Source organism: Uranotaenia lowii, chromosome 2 (assembly GCF_029784155.1).
Source record: "Uranotaenia lowii strain MFRU-FL chromosome 2, ASM2978415v1, whole genome shotgun sequence".
Lineage (NCBI taxonomy): Eukaryota > Metazoa > Arthropoda > Insecta > Diptera > Culicidae > Uranotaenia > Uranotaenia lowii.
Window position 1 is genome coordinate 72,213,067 of NC_073692.1, and position 18,434 is coordinate 72,231,500.

Below are 18,434 nucleotides of genomic sequence, written 5' to 3' on the forward strand. Positions count from 1 at the left end.
GAAACAATGCAGTTGATCCAGACCATGATCTCCCTCCAGCCTATCGGTCTATTGTTTCGTCACCCATTCTCAGCGAGTGCATCATCATCCATCATCAGAGTATCATCACCGATAAGGACGGGTGATAATGACGGCGAAGACTCTCTGATAAGGGAAAATATCGCGGATGGAACTCCGGAGAGTTCACAATTCGCGGCAGCAGTATCGAGTCGGCGGATTTCGGCGGTATTCGGCAGTTGGATTCGGATCTCCGGTGCATGACGATGCACGAAGATAGGCAATCGGCCACTCCAGTTTATAGTTTTTTTGTATAGTTAGCATGATTTAATTTTAAGTTCAAAAGTTGTTAAAATAAGAATAAATAGTGTTAATAGACTTTGTGTTTCCCTAAAAACGTTGAATTTATTAATTGTGCCGCGAATAAACAAAATTTATAAAACCAAAAACGTGGATTCTATACTTGGTTGATGAACACTCTGCGAACGTGCCACACGGATAACAAAAGGTAGCTTGGAAGCGGGTCAACGACCTCGTCCATCCATCCGAGGCAAATTTTGGTTTGTTCCCCCCGAACATACACTTTGAGCTAATAAGTGTACTACACGTGTACTATTTCGATACATAGGAATAACTTCATGCGTATTCGAACTTGGTTTCGGAAAGTTCGGGAATTTATTCCGATTTTCAGCACGAAAGATTTTATTATTATAAATTTTATTCAACTTAAAAATTTTTAAAGTTGTTTTAAAAAATCCGATGTTTGGCCACATGGCTACTGATAATATCTGTTTTGTACCCAAAATATGTATCTAGTTGCTTCGAACTCCTGTCAGACATCCGACTTATTTCTTTCCTGAAATGGAAATGGCAAAGTTGAGGACATATCGTAAAAAACACAACGTTGGAGTGCACGGGAGCTGGGAGTGCACGCGATTGCAATCGTTAGGTGATTGTGTTTGTCCGTGGTGAAAATAAAAAGCGATCCAGTTTACTGCGGCGAATGTGTCGTGCTTCGGTTCGTTTACCCAAAGCTTGTCAAAGTTCATTCGTTCGGGGTTGCAATCGTTAGCGTTCATTCTGGTGTGTGAACTTTTTCCATTCCCGATTGCTTTGATTGGCAGTTAGAACTGAACAAATTCACCACCGATGGTAAATAGATCGAACTCCAATGCGATTTTTTTCCCATGTGGCAGAAAATGGTTATTTTCAACCACAACGCAATAAGAAAATGGAGCGGAAAATCTCAAGTTTTCATTCGCTCAAAGTTCAAATTGGTCTGATTAAATTACCGACCAGTGATAAACAAATTTTGTTTCTTAAATGATCATTATAAAACATTTTTTTAAGTCTTTCAAAAAGTTTTTCATTGAACAGGTTTTAAAATTTTATAAAACTGAGCATACCTTATATATAAAACTAGCTGACCCGGTAAACTTCGTTTTACCCATTCCTCAATAAATCGTTGGAAAATGTTTACAGTACTTTAACCCTTCCATAAAAAGTGAGATTCTTGAAACTATTATACAAACCTCCTCTGGCCCAAAACACCCTCGAATACCAAATTTCACTTCATTCCGACCGACCGAATGGTGATGATGTTACAAAGAAAACACCTCCATTTTTATATATAAGAAGATGTGAAAAAGAGATAATTTTGTATGGGGACCCCCCTTCCATAAAAAGTGTGATTCTTGAAACTATTATACAAACCATCTTTGACCCAAAAACCCTCGGATACCAAATTTCACTTCATTCCGACTGACCATACGTGATGGTGTTACAAAGAAAACGCCTCCATTTTTATATATAAGACAATAGTTTTGTTGATTTTGCTTGGTTTTAGTACTAGTTTTTATATTAAACAATTACAATTCTTTTCAAAACCTGTACTTTTTTGTCGAAAAGTTAAAAAATGCTGTAAAAATGCAGCAGCGAATTTCTATTTGCCTCATCTAGACTTTCGGTTGCCTTTTGATGACGGCATCCGGATTGTAATAGGGATATTTCACCGTGTAAACGCTTTTTATTGACTTTTGCTGCTTCTAGATCTGATTTTGGGATGGTCCGAACAGGTGCCTTTTTATTTTTCCTTGATTTCACATAATGTAAAGCTAATACTCATCCAACTGAAATCATTGGAAAATCATCACGTTAGTCGTAAATGATGGCAACTACTAAAAGTTTAATGATGAACTCAAACATAAAAAAGCATCGTGCAATATTTCAAGTGTTAATGGAATTTATTCATTGATCAAAATTGAGTTATGAGATTTCCACACATCGTTTCAAGTGAGTTTCCTAATGTCAAACTTACCATCAATGTAACATAACTAAATTTCGAAAGTAATTCAAACGTTTTGTTAAGATCTTAAACGATTTTGTCGAGCTCGATGTATTTTTTATAAGCTTTATTGTTGGATTCGAACTACATTTGGTGGATGCGCTCTAATTCAAAAAGGGTTCTTTAGTAATTTTCGAAATGAATCGTGTTATTTTTTCTATTAAAAGTAGGTAATCAAAAACGGCCGTGTTCATCGTTAGATATATAGAAAAAAAGGCACAATGCAAATGTTTGTGTATGTGATATATCAAGGGCGTTTTTAATATGCACAAATAGTTATGTTTGAATAAGAATTTTCCTTTGCTTGGGTGGAAAATGGTTGAAAAAAATTCTTATCATAGCATAGGAAATAATACGCCCCCCCCCATCCCGGTCTTGCACCTTATATTTCCTTATGTAAAAAACGAAAACATCGAGAAAACACACAGAAAAACATTGGACAGAAGTTGAATCTATCATATTTACAGCTGAATCAATTATACCATAACAATTGAATCTGTTTTATTCACAGTTGATTGCATTGGGTCAATCAGCAGTTTGTAATTGAATCTATTGTATTTATAGTTGATTGCGAAAAAATCAACTACATATTGATGATTGGTATAACTAGCTGAAATAATTGGAACAACAGTCGTCTTTTTTCTTCGTGTTATTAAGAATGTTATAGTTCAGCAAGGAAAAGTTTGCAGTCTCGGAACGATATACTGTTATAAATAAATGTTTTTAACATTTTTTTGTGTTTATTAAAATGATGAATAATTCCTGCCCAGCAAAAGAAATCAGTAAAATTCACTTACCGAGAGCCGTTTTGGGCAACGCTCCTTCAGCATCCGCCGATAATGCTGTCAGTAGCAGCAGCAACAGCCAAACCACCGCACCCGGTAGCATGTCGCTGAAGATCACCACCGGTGACGAATGCATAATTAATGCCTATTAAATCACCATTTCATTAATGTCGAGCAACGTTTTTCGGGACGCCGGGTACCGAAAGTTTGAGATAATTCGGCATTATTCGGCCTTTCGCGAGTGACCTTCTTTGGACTGGTGAAATAAAAAAAAACGGAAAAGAAAGCACGGTGCCGGAAAACGTCGGTCGTCCCGAATACGAGTGTTTGTTTCATTACGGTTTATGATGACGATTCATTGTAGGATTGTGCTCGGGATTAACTGACGACTGTTTTGTTTGCCCACACGTTTTCAGTTCAGGATTCACTCGGGGGAGATCTTCATGAATAATTCGGTTTAAGCTAGCACGGAACCTATTATTGTGCTGATTCGCTGGAGTGTCGGAACAATTGCAGCAAAAGATGGAGATTTTCTGTTTAACCATTTGTTCCCATTGCACTTGGATGTTTTGTTTTCATTTGTACGTGTATCACTATTAGTCGGAAATTGTTTTTGGCTGGAATCATAGAAAGTTGGTCTCACTTATTTCACTACCACATTACCTAAACACTTTTTTGTAATAATTTAATACACCTGAAATGAGAAAGGTAACAATTCTCCGATATAGTGTATTAAATAGGAAAAAGGTATCATTAATCTTGGAATTTTCGACCGTAAAAACAAGAGCTATCAGATGTTATTTAATTTTTCAATGGAGCACATTTTGCCCCTTTTGTTATCATGTTCAAAGGCAATCTTCTTATGTTACTCTTAAGATTGCTAGATCACTGGGTTGTCCCCGGAGTTATCTGGATATTTGAAACAAAATTTGGGAATGATCCAATCTGGCCCAGTTTAGCAGTTTTTTTTTGAAAATCAACGATTTTTTGGGAGCTTCATATGATTAGGTTTGTATGTAGGTTTAGCCAACTTTTGTCTGCATATTGTCTAGATTTTTTGTTGAAAATTTCGAAATATTATATCCGGATATTGCCAGTTTTTTAAATAAAATAAACCGGATGATCTGGGCATCCAGGTGCGGAAAAATTTCGGCATGATTACCTTAGTTGCAATCAATATTATATATTACTTTCATTCAGCTTCTCCTGATATGGGTGAGAGTCATTTCCAGATAAGGCAAGACCGACAGGCAAGACTGGGTATGATATCGGACTAGCAAGCCGAGATAAATGCTACAGTGCGTTCGATTCTCATTATATATATATTTTTGGAGATCGAAAAAGATATTGTTTGGGAATAAATTTTGGCTGTCATTTATCGATTACTTATATTTTTCAAAGTTTTGATAAATAATGGATACCGTTTTTCTATGATAGTTTTGCTCAGAGAATAGATGAATTGAAAAAAAATCAGAAAATATTTCTTTTTACTTTTTACTTATTTATTTTTAAGTTCTTTTACTTACATGAAAAGTTTTTGTATAATGAAATGGTAATCTAGATTCGTATAAGGAATCCTCCAGTAGGAAAATAGGAAATTTATTTTCATTGATGCATGTTAAAAATATTTGAATTTGTTCTAAAACTTGGTTAATTTAGCATATTAGATTTGAACACATAATATTTTCTTATAAGCAATTGAAGGCTTGAAAAAAACTGATTTAATGCTAATTTTGTCAATCTCTCGAGCAAATTGAACACATAATATTTTCTTATAAGCAATTGAAGGCTTGAAAAAAACTGATTTAATGCTAATTTTGTCAATCTCTCGAGCAAATTTAAAGATATTAACAATAAATGAGAACACAGTACCGGCTCGTTAATTGGACGCTTTTTAATCGAACACGCTCGGTAATCGGACATTTTTGGGAGCTCATTCCAAGGCAAATTGTACTCAAAAATAGGACATTTTTATAAACAAAAATTCCAAAATCACTAATTAAATAAACGCTTTCCTGTTCATAAATCGATGGTTTTTTTGGGCTCGGCTATGGTTTTAAGCAATACTGTTGTTTTCATCATTAGTTATTAGATATGTGTAGCCTGAAAACTTATGCAATTCAGTTTTTCTCACTACTTTTTACTCAACCTTCAACAATATATCAATTATCGTGATGAAAAATATATTATTTTGAATTAACACTTTTGTCCAAATAAATGTTTCTGTCAAGGCAGCCTTGGCAGCACGTTTTTTATTTTAAATCAAATTTTCAAAAGTAAAATCATTAGATTGAAATGTTACAGTTGAAACCAAATTCTCAGAATCTCGATCCCAATTCATGGTTTAAGTTTGAAATTTGGCTCTTGATAAAACTACAATATTAATTTAGTTAAAGTTAAAGTTAAAGTTTAGATAAAACATTGAATTCCCTGGATATTTTTAACGGAAAAACAACATGTTTCTTTTTCCACAGTTATTTTTCATAAAAATAAATTCCATTATTTAAATTCTGTGGATGTTTTCTTTTTCTGAAATAAAAATTGACTGACATTGGATACAAATTAAAAACTTTGAAATTGAATTAGCATTTAAAATCGTTGGTCTTCGATCTCTTGCAATTTGATTTTCTCAACGAAATATTTTTGTTGATAATTTTAACCCCTTTATTAGCTGAAGCTGACAAAACATTGAATCTGTATATTGGATTTCTCATGATCTTGAATATAAACTTCATTCATTTAAATTTTTTGATTGAACTTTATACAAAATATGATTTTACTTAAAAATTAAAAAAAAACTGTGAAAAAGTGAACTCTGAAAAAATTAATTGCAAACATTTAAATTTTTATTTTCTGTTTATGCGAAATCCTTCTCTCAATCGATTATGGGCGGTATTCTTTATCTTAATTTTTAATTTTAATTCCACATTTTCGTAGATGATGGAAAGAATTAGTGAAACATGAGCTATCAAAGAACGATAGAACATAAGCCGTAAATATCATGAATTTTTCGAAAAAGATACAACGGCTCACCGGCAGAACTTGAACCGGAGATTGCAGGTTCAAGTCCTGCCGGTGAGCCGTTGTATCTTTTTCGAAAAATTCATGATATTTACGGCTTATGTTCTTTCGTTCTGTGATAGCTCATGTTTCACTAATTCTTTCCATCATCTACGAAAATGTGATTATGTTCAGGTACAAAGATGTACCAAACGATTTCATAACATCAGTATTAATTTTAATTAATTTTTTTTTGGTTGAAATTTCGATCCAACCACTTATTGCATAGCGTGTTTTAAAACAATACTAAATAAAATTCCGAAACCTCGGAAACGCGTTTTGAGTCAAAATTCACAATAAACATTCTAGATACAAAAAATTGTCTAGATTAAAATGATTAAAAAAATTTAACAAATTTGACTCAGGGTATTTCAACGTTTGTGTTAGATGTCGAACAAAATATGCCAAAAAAAAATTGTAAAAATGAAATTTATTTATTTAAAAAAAAGTAGTTTATGAAAAATTGCTGCCATTTCACCAGCTTTGGATATTCTTACAAATTTTCTAATCTGAGTCTATCACGAACAATGGACAATGTTTGGATGAAATTTACAAAATTGCACTGAAATAAATCAACAATTGCAAATTGGAAATATTTTTTAACTTTGATGGGCCTTGACTTTAATAAAACTGGAAATAACGGCTTCAAATCTTAACAGGCTCTGTCATTCGAATTTAAAAAGATTATCACTGAACCAATTGTTTAACTCATTTAAAAAACTCATGCTTCAGAGGGCTAAATATGGGGCTTCATCTTTAACACTAGAAGGACCGGCAAATTGAATATACCTATTCGGACCGTGACCAGTCAAAATGACTGGTAAAGGGGAAATTTTTTATATCATAATATTTTTAACTTTTTTCTTTTGAAATTAATTTGTTATTTATTCAATAACATTTTTGTTATAAAACGGAAAAATTTTTTCACCATAGGTGCACGGAATCACCTCATTTTGGCATAGTTGACGGATGCGTGTATTGCATAAAATGAATATTTCAAATAATTATCAAAAAATTAAAACACATTATCAATTTAATTATAAAATCATGTTAGATGGCTATGAGTATTGACAATGGAGGCACGGTTTCACTTCAGTTTTGTTTAGTAGATATTTTCTAGCATCCATCGCTCGGTAATTTTTCAACACGTTGCCTATAAATTATACCTGATATTGTAGGATTTGAAGCATATTTTTTCTATAAGTAGAGCAATTTACCATGGGTGCACGAATTCACCGCCATTCATCCAAAATCAATTTTTTGCATGCTAAAGGTAAATAATAAGGACTTTTATAGATTCAAATCAAAATTTGTGTTATATACATGGTTTTTCACTATGGGTGCACGGATTCACCGCGTTTTAATCAAATATTGGACTTTTTGTAAATTTTTAAAAAGCATTTTTATAAATCTTAACTAAACCAAAGTCGAAACCATGTCTTTCATGTTAAGACATAATTATTTAAATAACAATTTAAATTTTTTTGGAAAAGAAATATTTCAGTTATATCTTGAAATAATAAATTTATTTATTATGTAGAGAAATGAATCCAACTTAGATGAAATTTAAGGAACTAGATAAGAGAAAATCGATCTACAAAAAAAAAAAGTTTCGCTGACTGAATGTTTGAGTCAAGACCCATATCTGGGTCGCAATTTAAAAATTTATTTATTTATTTAAAAAAAAAAACAGGTTTTTTCAATCGTATATTTATCTGATAAGATCTGATCAACATCCAAGAGATTGGAAAACAGTTACCATGGACGGAGTGAATTTCAGGAATTATATGCATCAAGTTATGTCGTGCGACGGAAAACAGTGAAAATAAAAATAATGAATCAACATGGTCAAATGTACACCTTGATTTGTTTTTCCTTAAAAGTTTTTTGATTGACCAATATTGCATTTGAAATATCTATCATATCCAACTCAAAAATATTTTGTGTTCTGAAGCTTTTTGAAAACTATTTATTTCTATATAATTTACAACGGCGAATTTACAGCCATTCCGTGCACCCATGTTGAAATATCTTAGCGCCGATGTGGCCGATGGTGGATAGGCTGGCGCGAGTCTGGTCTAGGTATGCCAGGCGTACTGGGTTCGAATCCCGGCATCGGCAAGAAAACTCTTGGGTTCAAACCCCATAAGTTTCCGACAGGTAAGATGTGTTTCCTCTTATAATAAGAATGTTCAATCAGTTGCCAGCTGATCAGGTATATACACGGGTGCCAGAATAAGTAAGTGAACTTGCATTGGAAATTTGTCGAGCCTAATAATCTAAGAGTGCATATGAATACATACTTGGGCAGAAACTGCGGTGAATCCGTGCACCCATGGTGGATAACCAACATATAAAAAATAATCCGTGCACCCATGTTGAAATATCATTTAAATTATTCAGTTTCATAGCTGATGTCTCCAAATTTGAATAAATGAGTACACAATTCATAATTATTTTACTCATTCTAGTTTAGTATAAAACATATTTATCAGCTTAAACTACTCGATTACTCGAATGGACATGTATATAATCTAACATAACTTTTACAAATCTTGATCAAATTTCGCAAAATTTTGACAGAAAGTCTGATTACACTGGGTGACAACCAAAAAATATTCTGGGGTTTCTCAGCTGATTTAGACTAATTTTTGTGTCCTGAGTTAGAATATCACATTGATTTTGCTGTATCAGGTCAACTTTTTGAGATACAGTATTCTAATATCCTGTCCTGATTGAACAAAACCATGGTCATTTTCGGACTCAGGGCGTCAATATTAGTCTAATTCAGTTGGAAAACTATTTTCAAAAAATCTTTTTTTGTTACTCAGTGTTATAGTTGAGCAACAAAACAGACCAAAAAAATTGGTAGTCAAGTACTTAAAGCGCCGCACAGCGGTCAATCCGAGAACTTTTTCTACAAATCTTCATGACCTCGCATCGAAAATCAATAATTTTATACCGAATGACACACTTCTGCACACCATAAACCAACTAGGGCTCATTGTCTTTAATGTAGATTGCAAATGAAACCAAAAGCAAGTGAAAAAAATTTAACTTGCTTGAGTTATAGGGTTGTGAATTTTACCAGTCATTTTGACTGGTCACGGTCCGAGTGTCCATGGCGAAATTTTTCTCGCTTACTGAAAGAGCTAGTGAAATAAAAAATAAATAGTTTTGTGGAGATTCAAAATTCATGAAAAGTCGTATTTTTAAAGCGAAGTGTTGAATAGATATTCAACAAACAAAGTGTCCAACCAGTCATTTTGACTGGTGCGGTCTTTCTAGTGTTAAAACTGATTTTTTCCAACGTCCCAAATGAGATTTCTTGTTTTGTGTACGCTTTTAAAAGCGAAGGATTTTCATATCTTTTTGCGTTGAAAATTGTTATTAAAAAACTAACCTCTTACTTTAAGTTTTCTTTGAAAATTTATTTGTTTAATTTCTGTTCTACAATTCTAATAGCGAGATTTGAAACTAATCAAGTGATGATCAGAGGATCTTTATTATTAACTAATAGTTTTTTATCTGTTTCGTAAATCTCAATTTCTGAATAATTGTTTTTTAATATTTACCCTGAACCAAAATTTCCTGACTTTTGTTGTTAACAATGTTTGTTCCAGTTAAAGAATGAACTGAAAAATTTATGTATATAGCCTATAAGTTTCGTGAAACAAAATATAGGTTTCCATATTATTATGTAAACGTTTTTGTAGTATTCCACTGTTTTTGTAAATTTATGTTGTTTTTTTTTTTTTGGATTTTGGTATTTGGTGTCGATGCATCTTAAAGATTTTGTCTAATATAGGCACTAGATCCAGCTTAAAAAGTTGGAATAAAAAACTACTAAGGACTACTAGGATCTTGTGCCTATTACTGGAAGAGACCTAAAAAAGCACTAAATTGCTAAAAAACATTTATCGAAGTAATTGGTAAAAATGAACTTTTATACTCTTCAAAATTTTTTTCCCAGAATGGACCATTTCCCAGAATTTTTTTTACCCAGAATGGAACATTTCCCAGAATGGCACAAATACCAGATTTTTACCTCTTGTATTTTTATTTGTTTTTTTTTTCTAATTAATTCTTGTAAATTTCATATGATTCGAAATTCATTTTTTCAAAATGATTTTTTTTAATGAAACTACAACTTTGAAATTTTCCAACTAAATTAATTTAGAACCAATATTGTGCTTTGTTTATGGTTTATGGAACTTTAATTTATTCAATGCTTACCATGGTCCTTTAAAAAACCGTTTTGGTATCCGACTCCTCACGCTGCGCGTTCGAACTTGAAAGACGTTTTGTCCTTCACGCTGTCGCGTGGCGGACGGGGCTAAGGGATCACCCCTAGCTTTCACGCAGACCTAGGAAGCTCCGGCAGACCTAGACCAATGTAATGGGGCCGCCGCTTCCGACGGCGGGTCGGCGGCCACCTCGGATTTGGGAGCTTCGGCGGCTTTGTGCCGCCTCAGCCCCTTCATCCTCGTTGGTTGCGGCTTTGCCGCAAAAGAATAGAGTTATGAAACCCCATTTTTTTTAAACAATTCCTTTTTTTTTATTAATTTCTAGTAGGGATAAATGTTTTCAATTTTCTGGGAAATGGTTCTTCTGGCGAAAAAAATTCTGGTAAATGGTTCATTATGGTGAAAAAAATTCTGGAAAATGGTTCTTTCTGGCGATTGGAATTCTGGGGATTTTTCATTCTGGGCAATGGTTTTCGGGTAAATGGAGTACAACCGTTTTCATTTGATATTTCATTAAAAACAAAGTTTGTTGCAAGTTACTTCTTTTTCATGAAAGGTAAAAATCGCCTGTACTTAGAAAATGAAAAATAATTGGTGAAACCAATGGATATTCTGACTACGTCAGTTTGATGATCCAACTTAAAACTTTTGATGCACAAGTGGTATGATTATCTGTCGATATAACTTTTTTAGAATCCATTGAGGTTGAAAAGTGTTGCACAGTACTTCAATTTAAAGATAACAATTCATATATTCTTTCGATTTACTGTAACCTATTTAGTTGTCTGCTAAAATTAGAAGAATTTCTTTACAAGTTTTCCGCGACTTGATGGTAATTTTCTGTAAATAAATTAGTACAGGAAATTGTGGAATAAATCGGAAATAATCGTTTAACTTCTACATGACATTTCAAAGAAACATGTCGCTCAACTGGATACAACACACACTGCGGAAGAAACTTTCCATTACTTTTTTTTTGCGACGGGATGTGGTGCTTTTTCTCTGCTCAAACATCCGTCACCAAACCACCATTTCTGGATTTCACTCAACCTGCAACGACGACGACTACGACGGCAAACGACATCACTCGTATAAAAAGTACCACAAAGTATTAATATTAAATCAGTCAATATTCGTGTAAATATTGACATTGGGTTGGGAAATTATTTTTCCTCATTTCGTAGCGCACCCAATTCCAGCACGTAAATACCTATGGGAGGTGGTTTGGGAGAAAAAAAAGAGAAATATAAATGTGCCTCGCACGAATGCATCGTGCAAACCGCGAATAATTTTGCACTTCACCTCACTCACAAATTCGATATGTATTGAGCAGGATATTTCTGCTGTCGATTCACATGTGGCAGTTGATTCCAGTTGCCTGGTACACGTTCGTTCGTTCGTATATCTCCATCGGTGTCCAATAGTCAACCGCGGAATTGCACCACAAACAATCATTTTTAATTAATATACATTTTAAATCCACCCTTGATCGTTTCTGTTCTTTTTGTTTTTATTGTTTGGAGCAAAGAACGAGCTGACAGGCGGAAACGAATGGTAGAAAGCCTTCATGACCCACGTTTTGTCGTGTGGTGAGGACATATCTGGCTGGGCTGAGCCTGAGCCTGAGCCAGCACACGTGTGTCGCATCGAAGGGCTCAATTTTCCGGTGCAGCTCATAATAAATAACGTATACGCTGCTATTTATGCAAGCAATACGCGACACACCGCCAAACCAAGCGACATCAGCCTTTCAACAGGACAACTAACTACAGCAAATGCAAACATTTTTCACTCTTTCACCGTTTTCACCTGGCAATTCTTCTTGTTTGCCTCCAAGTTTCAACCGGGCACAATTACCTACGAAATGGGTGTCACTGTTTCGTTTTTCCGCTTAAGCGCCGGAAAGTAGGCAATTCACGTTTGTCTCCGTTCCGGACTCGCGAAACCGGAAAATGCGTCCAATTCGTCTTAGCCGCCCCCATCGACTGACTGACGGAAGCAGCTGCTGCTAGCTGATTACCACAGTTTTCCGGTTGGAGGGTGGTCTGCTCGCGTGGGGAGGAGTATTTTTCCACCGCTTTGGGGAAAATCAGCTGTTAGCTTCGTTCGGAACGTAAACAAACAACGTTCATTCTGATTGTCGGAAAAAACGAACAACAGGGCGCGTGCGTTGGATTCTTCGGGCCACGTGGAAATGCCGGCTTCGAACAACGGAAACTGACTTCGGGTGCCGGTAAAAATGAAAACAAACATTGGAATCACGTGCGAAATGTTTATGAGGTTCATTAGGATGAATCCGTCTTTATGTTAAGCAGTTCATCTAAGCATACCATAATTCTACCAACTCGTCCTTTATTTTTAATGTTTAGGCATGAGAGTTGCCCCCAGCATCATCTATTGAGGAATCCTCTGATGAGAACATGTTTAAGGAGTGTATTCGAAAAAATGCAACACTTTGTTTTGTGAATATCTTTTGAATGCATTATTGAACTTTTCATCGAAGCTGCTTAGTAATGTATTGTTTACATGTGCTAATTTTTGAGACGTTCTGTCAGACGGTTTTATAGATAGCGATCAATGAATAAATTTCACGACTTGAATTTTTGGGCACCACCTGAGTCATCTTTTTCCAAATCAAGGCTATTTTTTGATTACGTTTTCTGTTTCCTGTAGCTTGACCTTCAAAATTATTCAATGTTTTTAAATTGGTCGAACTTATGTCAAATTTACCTGATTGTCCTTTTTTCGACACAAAACCAACATATTTGACTTTTTATCACTTCACCATAGTTTTCCCGTAATGGCACAATTCCAGATCCACCCCAGCCAAAGTATAAGCTTTGTGGGTACTATGCAAGGGAAACGGTCGCATTTGGAAGCAGTCTTCTTCGTATATTTAAAGCCATTCTTCGTGTCAATCGTTATGAATTACTGACTAATTTGCTGTTTCCACTAATCGTCAGTCTCCTCAGGCTGGAAACCTGCCAGATGCCCGCTAATAAGTTCGTTTTGTTGTCCTGTAAGATATTTTTCGAACAGCCCGCCACTAGCGGTCCAGATATTTTGAGCACGATTTGGCCACCGTATTTTCAATTTTGTTTATTTTATCGGAGGGGAGCTTTTCCAAAAGATAGGAATGAAGTCAGACCTGTTCATTAGTCAACGAGACAAAGCAGTCATTCCCTAATATTCCTTAACTTCGTGGAATTAATCATCTTCACTTTAACCTCAAATTTAAGCTCACTGTTAGATCCTCTATGATTCTTTCAACGATTTGCCATACGAACTTTGGTTGAATAGTTCATTTCCAATTGTGTTTGGGTCTCCCACTGAGAAATTTCTGGATTTTTTTTCGATCCTGTTCAAAAACTGTTGTCAGTGTTTTGTTTTTGACACTTTCTCAAAAATCAATTGATAGATTGTCACCAAATTTTGTACACGTTTACATTACATTACTTTTCATTAATAACTTTTTTCTTCATTGACTGATTGCTTTTTACGAATATTTTTCTTAATACAAAGATTGTATTTTGGGCATAAAATGAATTTGCTCTAAAATGCATTTTTTATCATAAATTCACTAATATCAACATATTGTTGATCATACGTTAAAGTAAAGTTCAGTTGATCGATAGAAATTTATTCACTTTCAATAAGAAAAAAAATAATTTCAATTTAATGTTTAGTCTGAGATATTTAAATCTATGTACAAGTGTTTTTTTAATTTTTTTTTTCAAATTTTCATATTTAGCTTAGCTTATCTTAGTTATTATTTTTTCAAAGTTTCATATTTGGTGTTTAACTCAAAAACTGTTCTACTGAGATTTTTTTGAATATCATTTTCGGTTTCAGCGCCTGATTTCACATTAAAAGTGATCTTCAGCTTGCTTAGTGCCGCATCATTGTACATCATTCGATTATAAATTAGTTTTGAAGATGTTGCGATAAGATAAAATCAAAGTTACCCCGAAACATGGGCTCTAGTTTTTTAATAAACTTTTAATTGTAGTCACTTATGTCGTTGAAATATTCTGCAATTAATAATCATGCTTTCTACTCCTTTCCTCAGTAAATGTTTGAAAAAATTTAAGGTGTTACGAAAAAGCAACCTGTTCCTGTAGAAAAAAGCGACTTTCCGAAAGCAATATTTATTAAAGCTTCAAACTAGAAGAGAGTAAATTCAAATTAGTGGATATCTTAGGATTACACTCTGTTGTGTTGTGAGCCTACTTGGTTGAATCATTCAACTGAATCAAAGCAATCGAAAGATTCCTTTTAATTCAACCACGGTATTTACCGTGGTTGAATTAAAAGGAATCTTTCGATTGCTTTGATTCAGTTAGGATTACAGTTTTTTAATTCAACTCACATTTAAGTGGGCTTTTCGACGGAATTCTACGGGTTTAGGTTCTAAATGTATCAGATCAGAGATGACAACAATAGCCTCAACAGGTAGTTTAATATCACTGTTAGACTACCTAGTGGCACTTCTATTATTTCTGCCTAGCAGCAATTAATGTGATACATTTCGAGATATTTGGATCTAAGTTAAGTACTTTTTTTTCTTTTCCAAAGTTTCATATTTGGAGCATAACTCAAGAACTTTCCTGTTGATATTTTTTCAGTGCCCAATTTTACATCAGAAATATGGATCAGTCATTTTTTTTTAATTTATGAACTAGTGTAATTATGATTTAACAAGGTTAAATTACAATGACAAATTCGCCACTTTTGAACATAGGAACTAAAGATTCATGTATTAATAAAAAATATAACTTATATGCTTGAAAAGTGAATTCTAAAGATTACAGCTTAGTTTTAAAATAATAAATCTTTTAACATAAAGGCTTTCAAATCAACCTCCGATCTACAATAACATGTACAATAACAAAGTTTGCATATATTTATTTAACGGTCAGACTATTTGATTAAAGTTTTTAGTTAAAAAAGGCATATGTACATGAATAATAAAATGCATGCTAGAAACAAAAATGCATACCGTCAACTGGGGCAACATGCAACACTTTTCAACTTCAATCGCTTCTAAAATCTTAATTCCCACAGATAACCAAACCTCTTGTACATCAAAAGTTTTAAGGTTGATGGAACATCAAATTAACGCAGTTAGAATATAGGTTTTGCCAGTTATTATTAAATTTACAAAAACATGCGATTTTCACCCTAATAAGAAAAAGGGGTAAGTTGCAACAAAATCTGTTATTAATGAAAAATCAAATGAAAACTTTTGAAAATTTATATCTTTTGATACATTTGTGATGCCATAACGCCTAAAGCACCAATTGCAGTATTTTTTAGTTTTGTTCGAAGAAAATTTTACATTTTTTTCTGTCAAAAATGTTTTTAATGAAAAAGTGTAAGTTTGCTGCATACATTTAGGGGTAAAAAAATACTACAAATATTCTATTATCTTAAATCATAAAAATAAATCTTAGGATTGATGAAATTTGAATGTTAACATACGCATAATGCAAAACAATCATATCCCAGCATATGGAAATAAGATTTACGAGGTTTAGTTCTGATTTTCATTTTGTAGCATTTTGCCCTAGACAGGTAACTGAATTATAAAAATATTTATTTAAAAAAAACTTGGTGATTTTCCGAAAAATATTTTCACCCCAACACTGTTGGAATAGGATAATAAAAGCAATATAAAGTTTATAGGTGATATCATTAAGCCAATCCGTCATACTGGCTAAACTTTTAACGCAATTGAAAAATGTTAAAATTTGCGACATCTATTGCTCGATTTTTTAAATTTTTTATGAGAACCAAAAACTCTATAAATTTCTTTCACGATGTTAAAAACTATGTCATCATCATTTTCTTATCATTCAATGATAACTTTATTGCAGTATATTGAAACAAAAATTGAATGAGTGTTGTGGTATACAAATGTTGCATTTAACCCTGCTTTTGCATGATGCCCCGTTTGACGGTATTTTAAAAGACTGATCTCAAGCTCCCAGGCCGATACATACTAAGGGGTAATCCCAAACTTTAGACATCATACAATAGCAGGGGTTTTTTTTTGGTTGGTAACCCAAGGTGGTAAATCCTGGTTTACGGATAGTATTCCAAGGCACGGTAAGCCACCGCGTTCCCGCAGTTTGCTACTCTGGGTACAATGGGAAGACTCATGATATACTCCCTATATAACTCCTACTCCCAAAACTCCACCTGGGACCGCAGACCTAGTTTCCACCTCTAATTTTTTAACAAAATATGCTTCAATAGTGGGAGGTCTATCCGCTCTAGTGCTCTCCAAGGCAATACTCATTGACGAGATCACTTTCAGCAAAACCTCGACATGACGTCCGAACTCTCCTCTATCGACTTAAGAACCGTCATATTCTCGCAATGACTTCAGATTCCCACATAAACCTCTCCTCTCCGCGACTCGAGATCCGACCCCTCCTCGCATCGACTCGAGGTTTATCTCTCCTCTGCACGATTCAAGGCCCGATTTCTCCTCTAGCGACTCGAGATCTGACCTCTGCTCGTAATGACGTCATCCTACACCGACTCGAATGGCTCACTTGGCGTCGAGAGCCACTCTACCCGTGGGTATTCCCCGATCGTGGAATAACCCTTTCCCAACGATTTCCCTTGCGAAGAAGGTCAAGTTTTATACCCACAGCTTCGGTCGTTGGGAACCGCACTACTCGGGTACTCCTCGAAGGTGGAGCATTTATCCCTTTGGCTGGCAACTGTAGGTTTTTCGGCCCGCGGCTTTTCTGCCCGTCGTGTGCCAGATCGAGAGCAACTTGTCCTGGAATCACGCCTGTCACGGCACAGACTTGAGAGGCTCGTCCTGTATCGAGAACCTCTTTACCCGTGAGACCCTCCCGACAGTGGTTAACCCTCTTCCTGCAAAGTCCGCTACGAGGAAGGTATAGTCTTATCCCTGCAGTTTTCCCCTTAGGAAGCGGCACTACTCGAATACTCCCCGGCGGAGGGGTATTCTACACGCGTTCGCGGCGCACTCATGACCTCCGCTACGCATCTTTGTAGCTTCGATCAAGGGATCGAACGCACACTAGTCAGATGTTCCCCGTCGATCGAGTCATCCTACACCGTTCGCGGACTGCCGTTGACTCTGACAGCGATGATCCGGATGAACCCATCGCTGACCGCATGCCAAATGTTGGAGTCCGTACACATCCTCTGCACCACGTTGTCTGCTGTCGTGTCGAGTCCACAGACGACAAGTATATTGGTACGTACCGCCGCAAATCTCGGACAGACATGTTTCCTAGCGAAGCTACATGTAAAAACAAGTCCACTTCACCGTGTCTTCTTCCGATCAAGCTCTCGATATGCGGGATCAGACAATGGGTTCACCTCCCTCTCACTGAGTTGTCCCACAGCTGCTGCCAGTACTGCCATCGAGTCCTCGTACGTTGAGCGTGTCTTTATTGTCGTAGCAATAGACATCCTCCTCTAGCAAAACAGAGATAGGCTAAACGCCCGCCACTACGCAGTCGGCTTCGGACGAGATGGTTCGGTATTCACTGATAACCCGCAGGTTCATCAGCCGCTGAATGCATGGTCACGCCTGCCAGTATTCTCCTCTTACTACTGCGGATTATCGAGGAGTTCAACATCATCCATGTGAGTGCGTCTGTGGCCATTGCCGCTTTCTTACACATGTAGTCGGCATGACTCGTGAAGCTGAGTCTGTCGTCGATAATCACCCCTAGGTACTTAATAGTGCGTTTGGGCAAGATATCAGACGGTCCAACTGCAATGGTGCCTGTTTGGAATGAGATCAGGTTGGTGATCAACGACATCTAGATTTTTTTGGTGGGATAGACGCAGGCACATGGAGTGCATCCAGCCAGTGTTCCGAAAATCAATCAAAACAAACACTCAGGATGCGTTTCCTGTTGCAGGGCTAGAAGCGACCATGCGGTAAAAAAGTAGGGCATTTTAGTTACTTTGAAGTGAAATTAGGGTAAAATTAGTGACCAGGTAAAG

The 18,434-nt window shown here is 35.5% G+C and overlaps 1 protein-coding gene across 11 annotated transcripts in view; it reads right to left on the bottom strand.

Moving 5' to 3' along the window:
* LOC129744001 (beta-1,3-glucosyltransferase-like) overlaps positions 1-12,415 on the bottom strand; it is a 136,166-nt gene extending 123,751 nt beyond the window's left edge. For 2 of the 11 annotated variants that reach the window (XM_055736291.1, XM_055736280.1), the window contains exons 1-2: positions 12,291-12,415; positions 3,139-3,820 (exon numbers count right to left, since the gene is read on the bottom strand). In XM_055736291.1, the coding sequence (XP_055592266.1) occupies positions 3,139-3,262 (124 nt within the window). In that variant the 5' untranslated portion in view covers positions 3,263-3,820; positions 12,291-12,415. Of the gene's footprint in view, positions 1-3,138; positions 3,821-11,735 lie in introns of all 11 variants that reach the window. The other 9 variants (XM_055736285.1, XM_055736287.1, XM_055736286.1 and 6 more) reach the window with 9 other exon arrangements.
* Between the last annotated feature and the right edge of the window lie 6,019 nt (positions 12,416-18,434).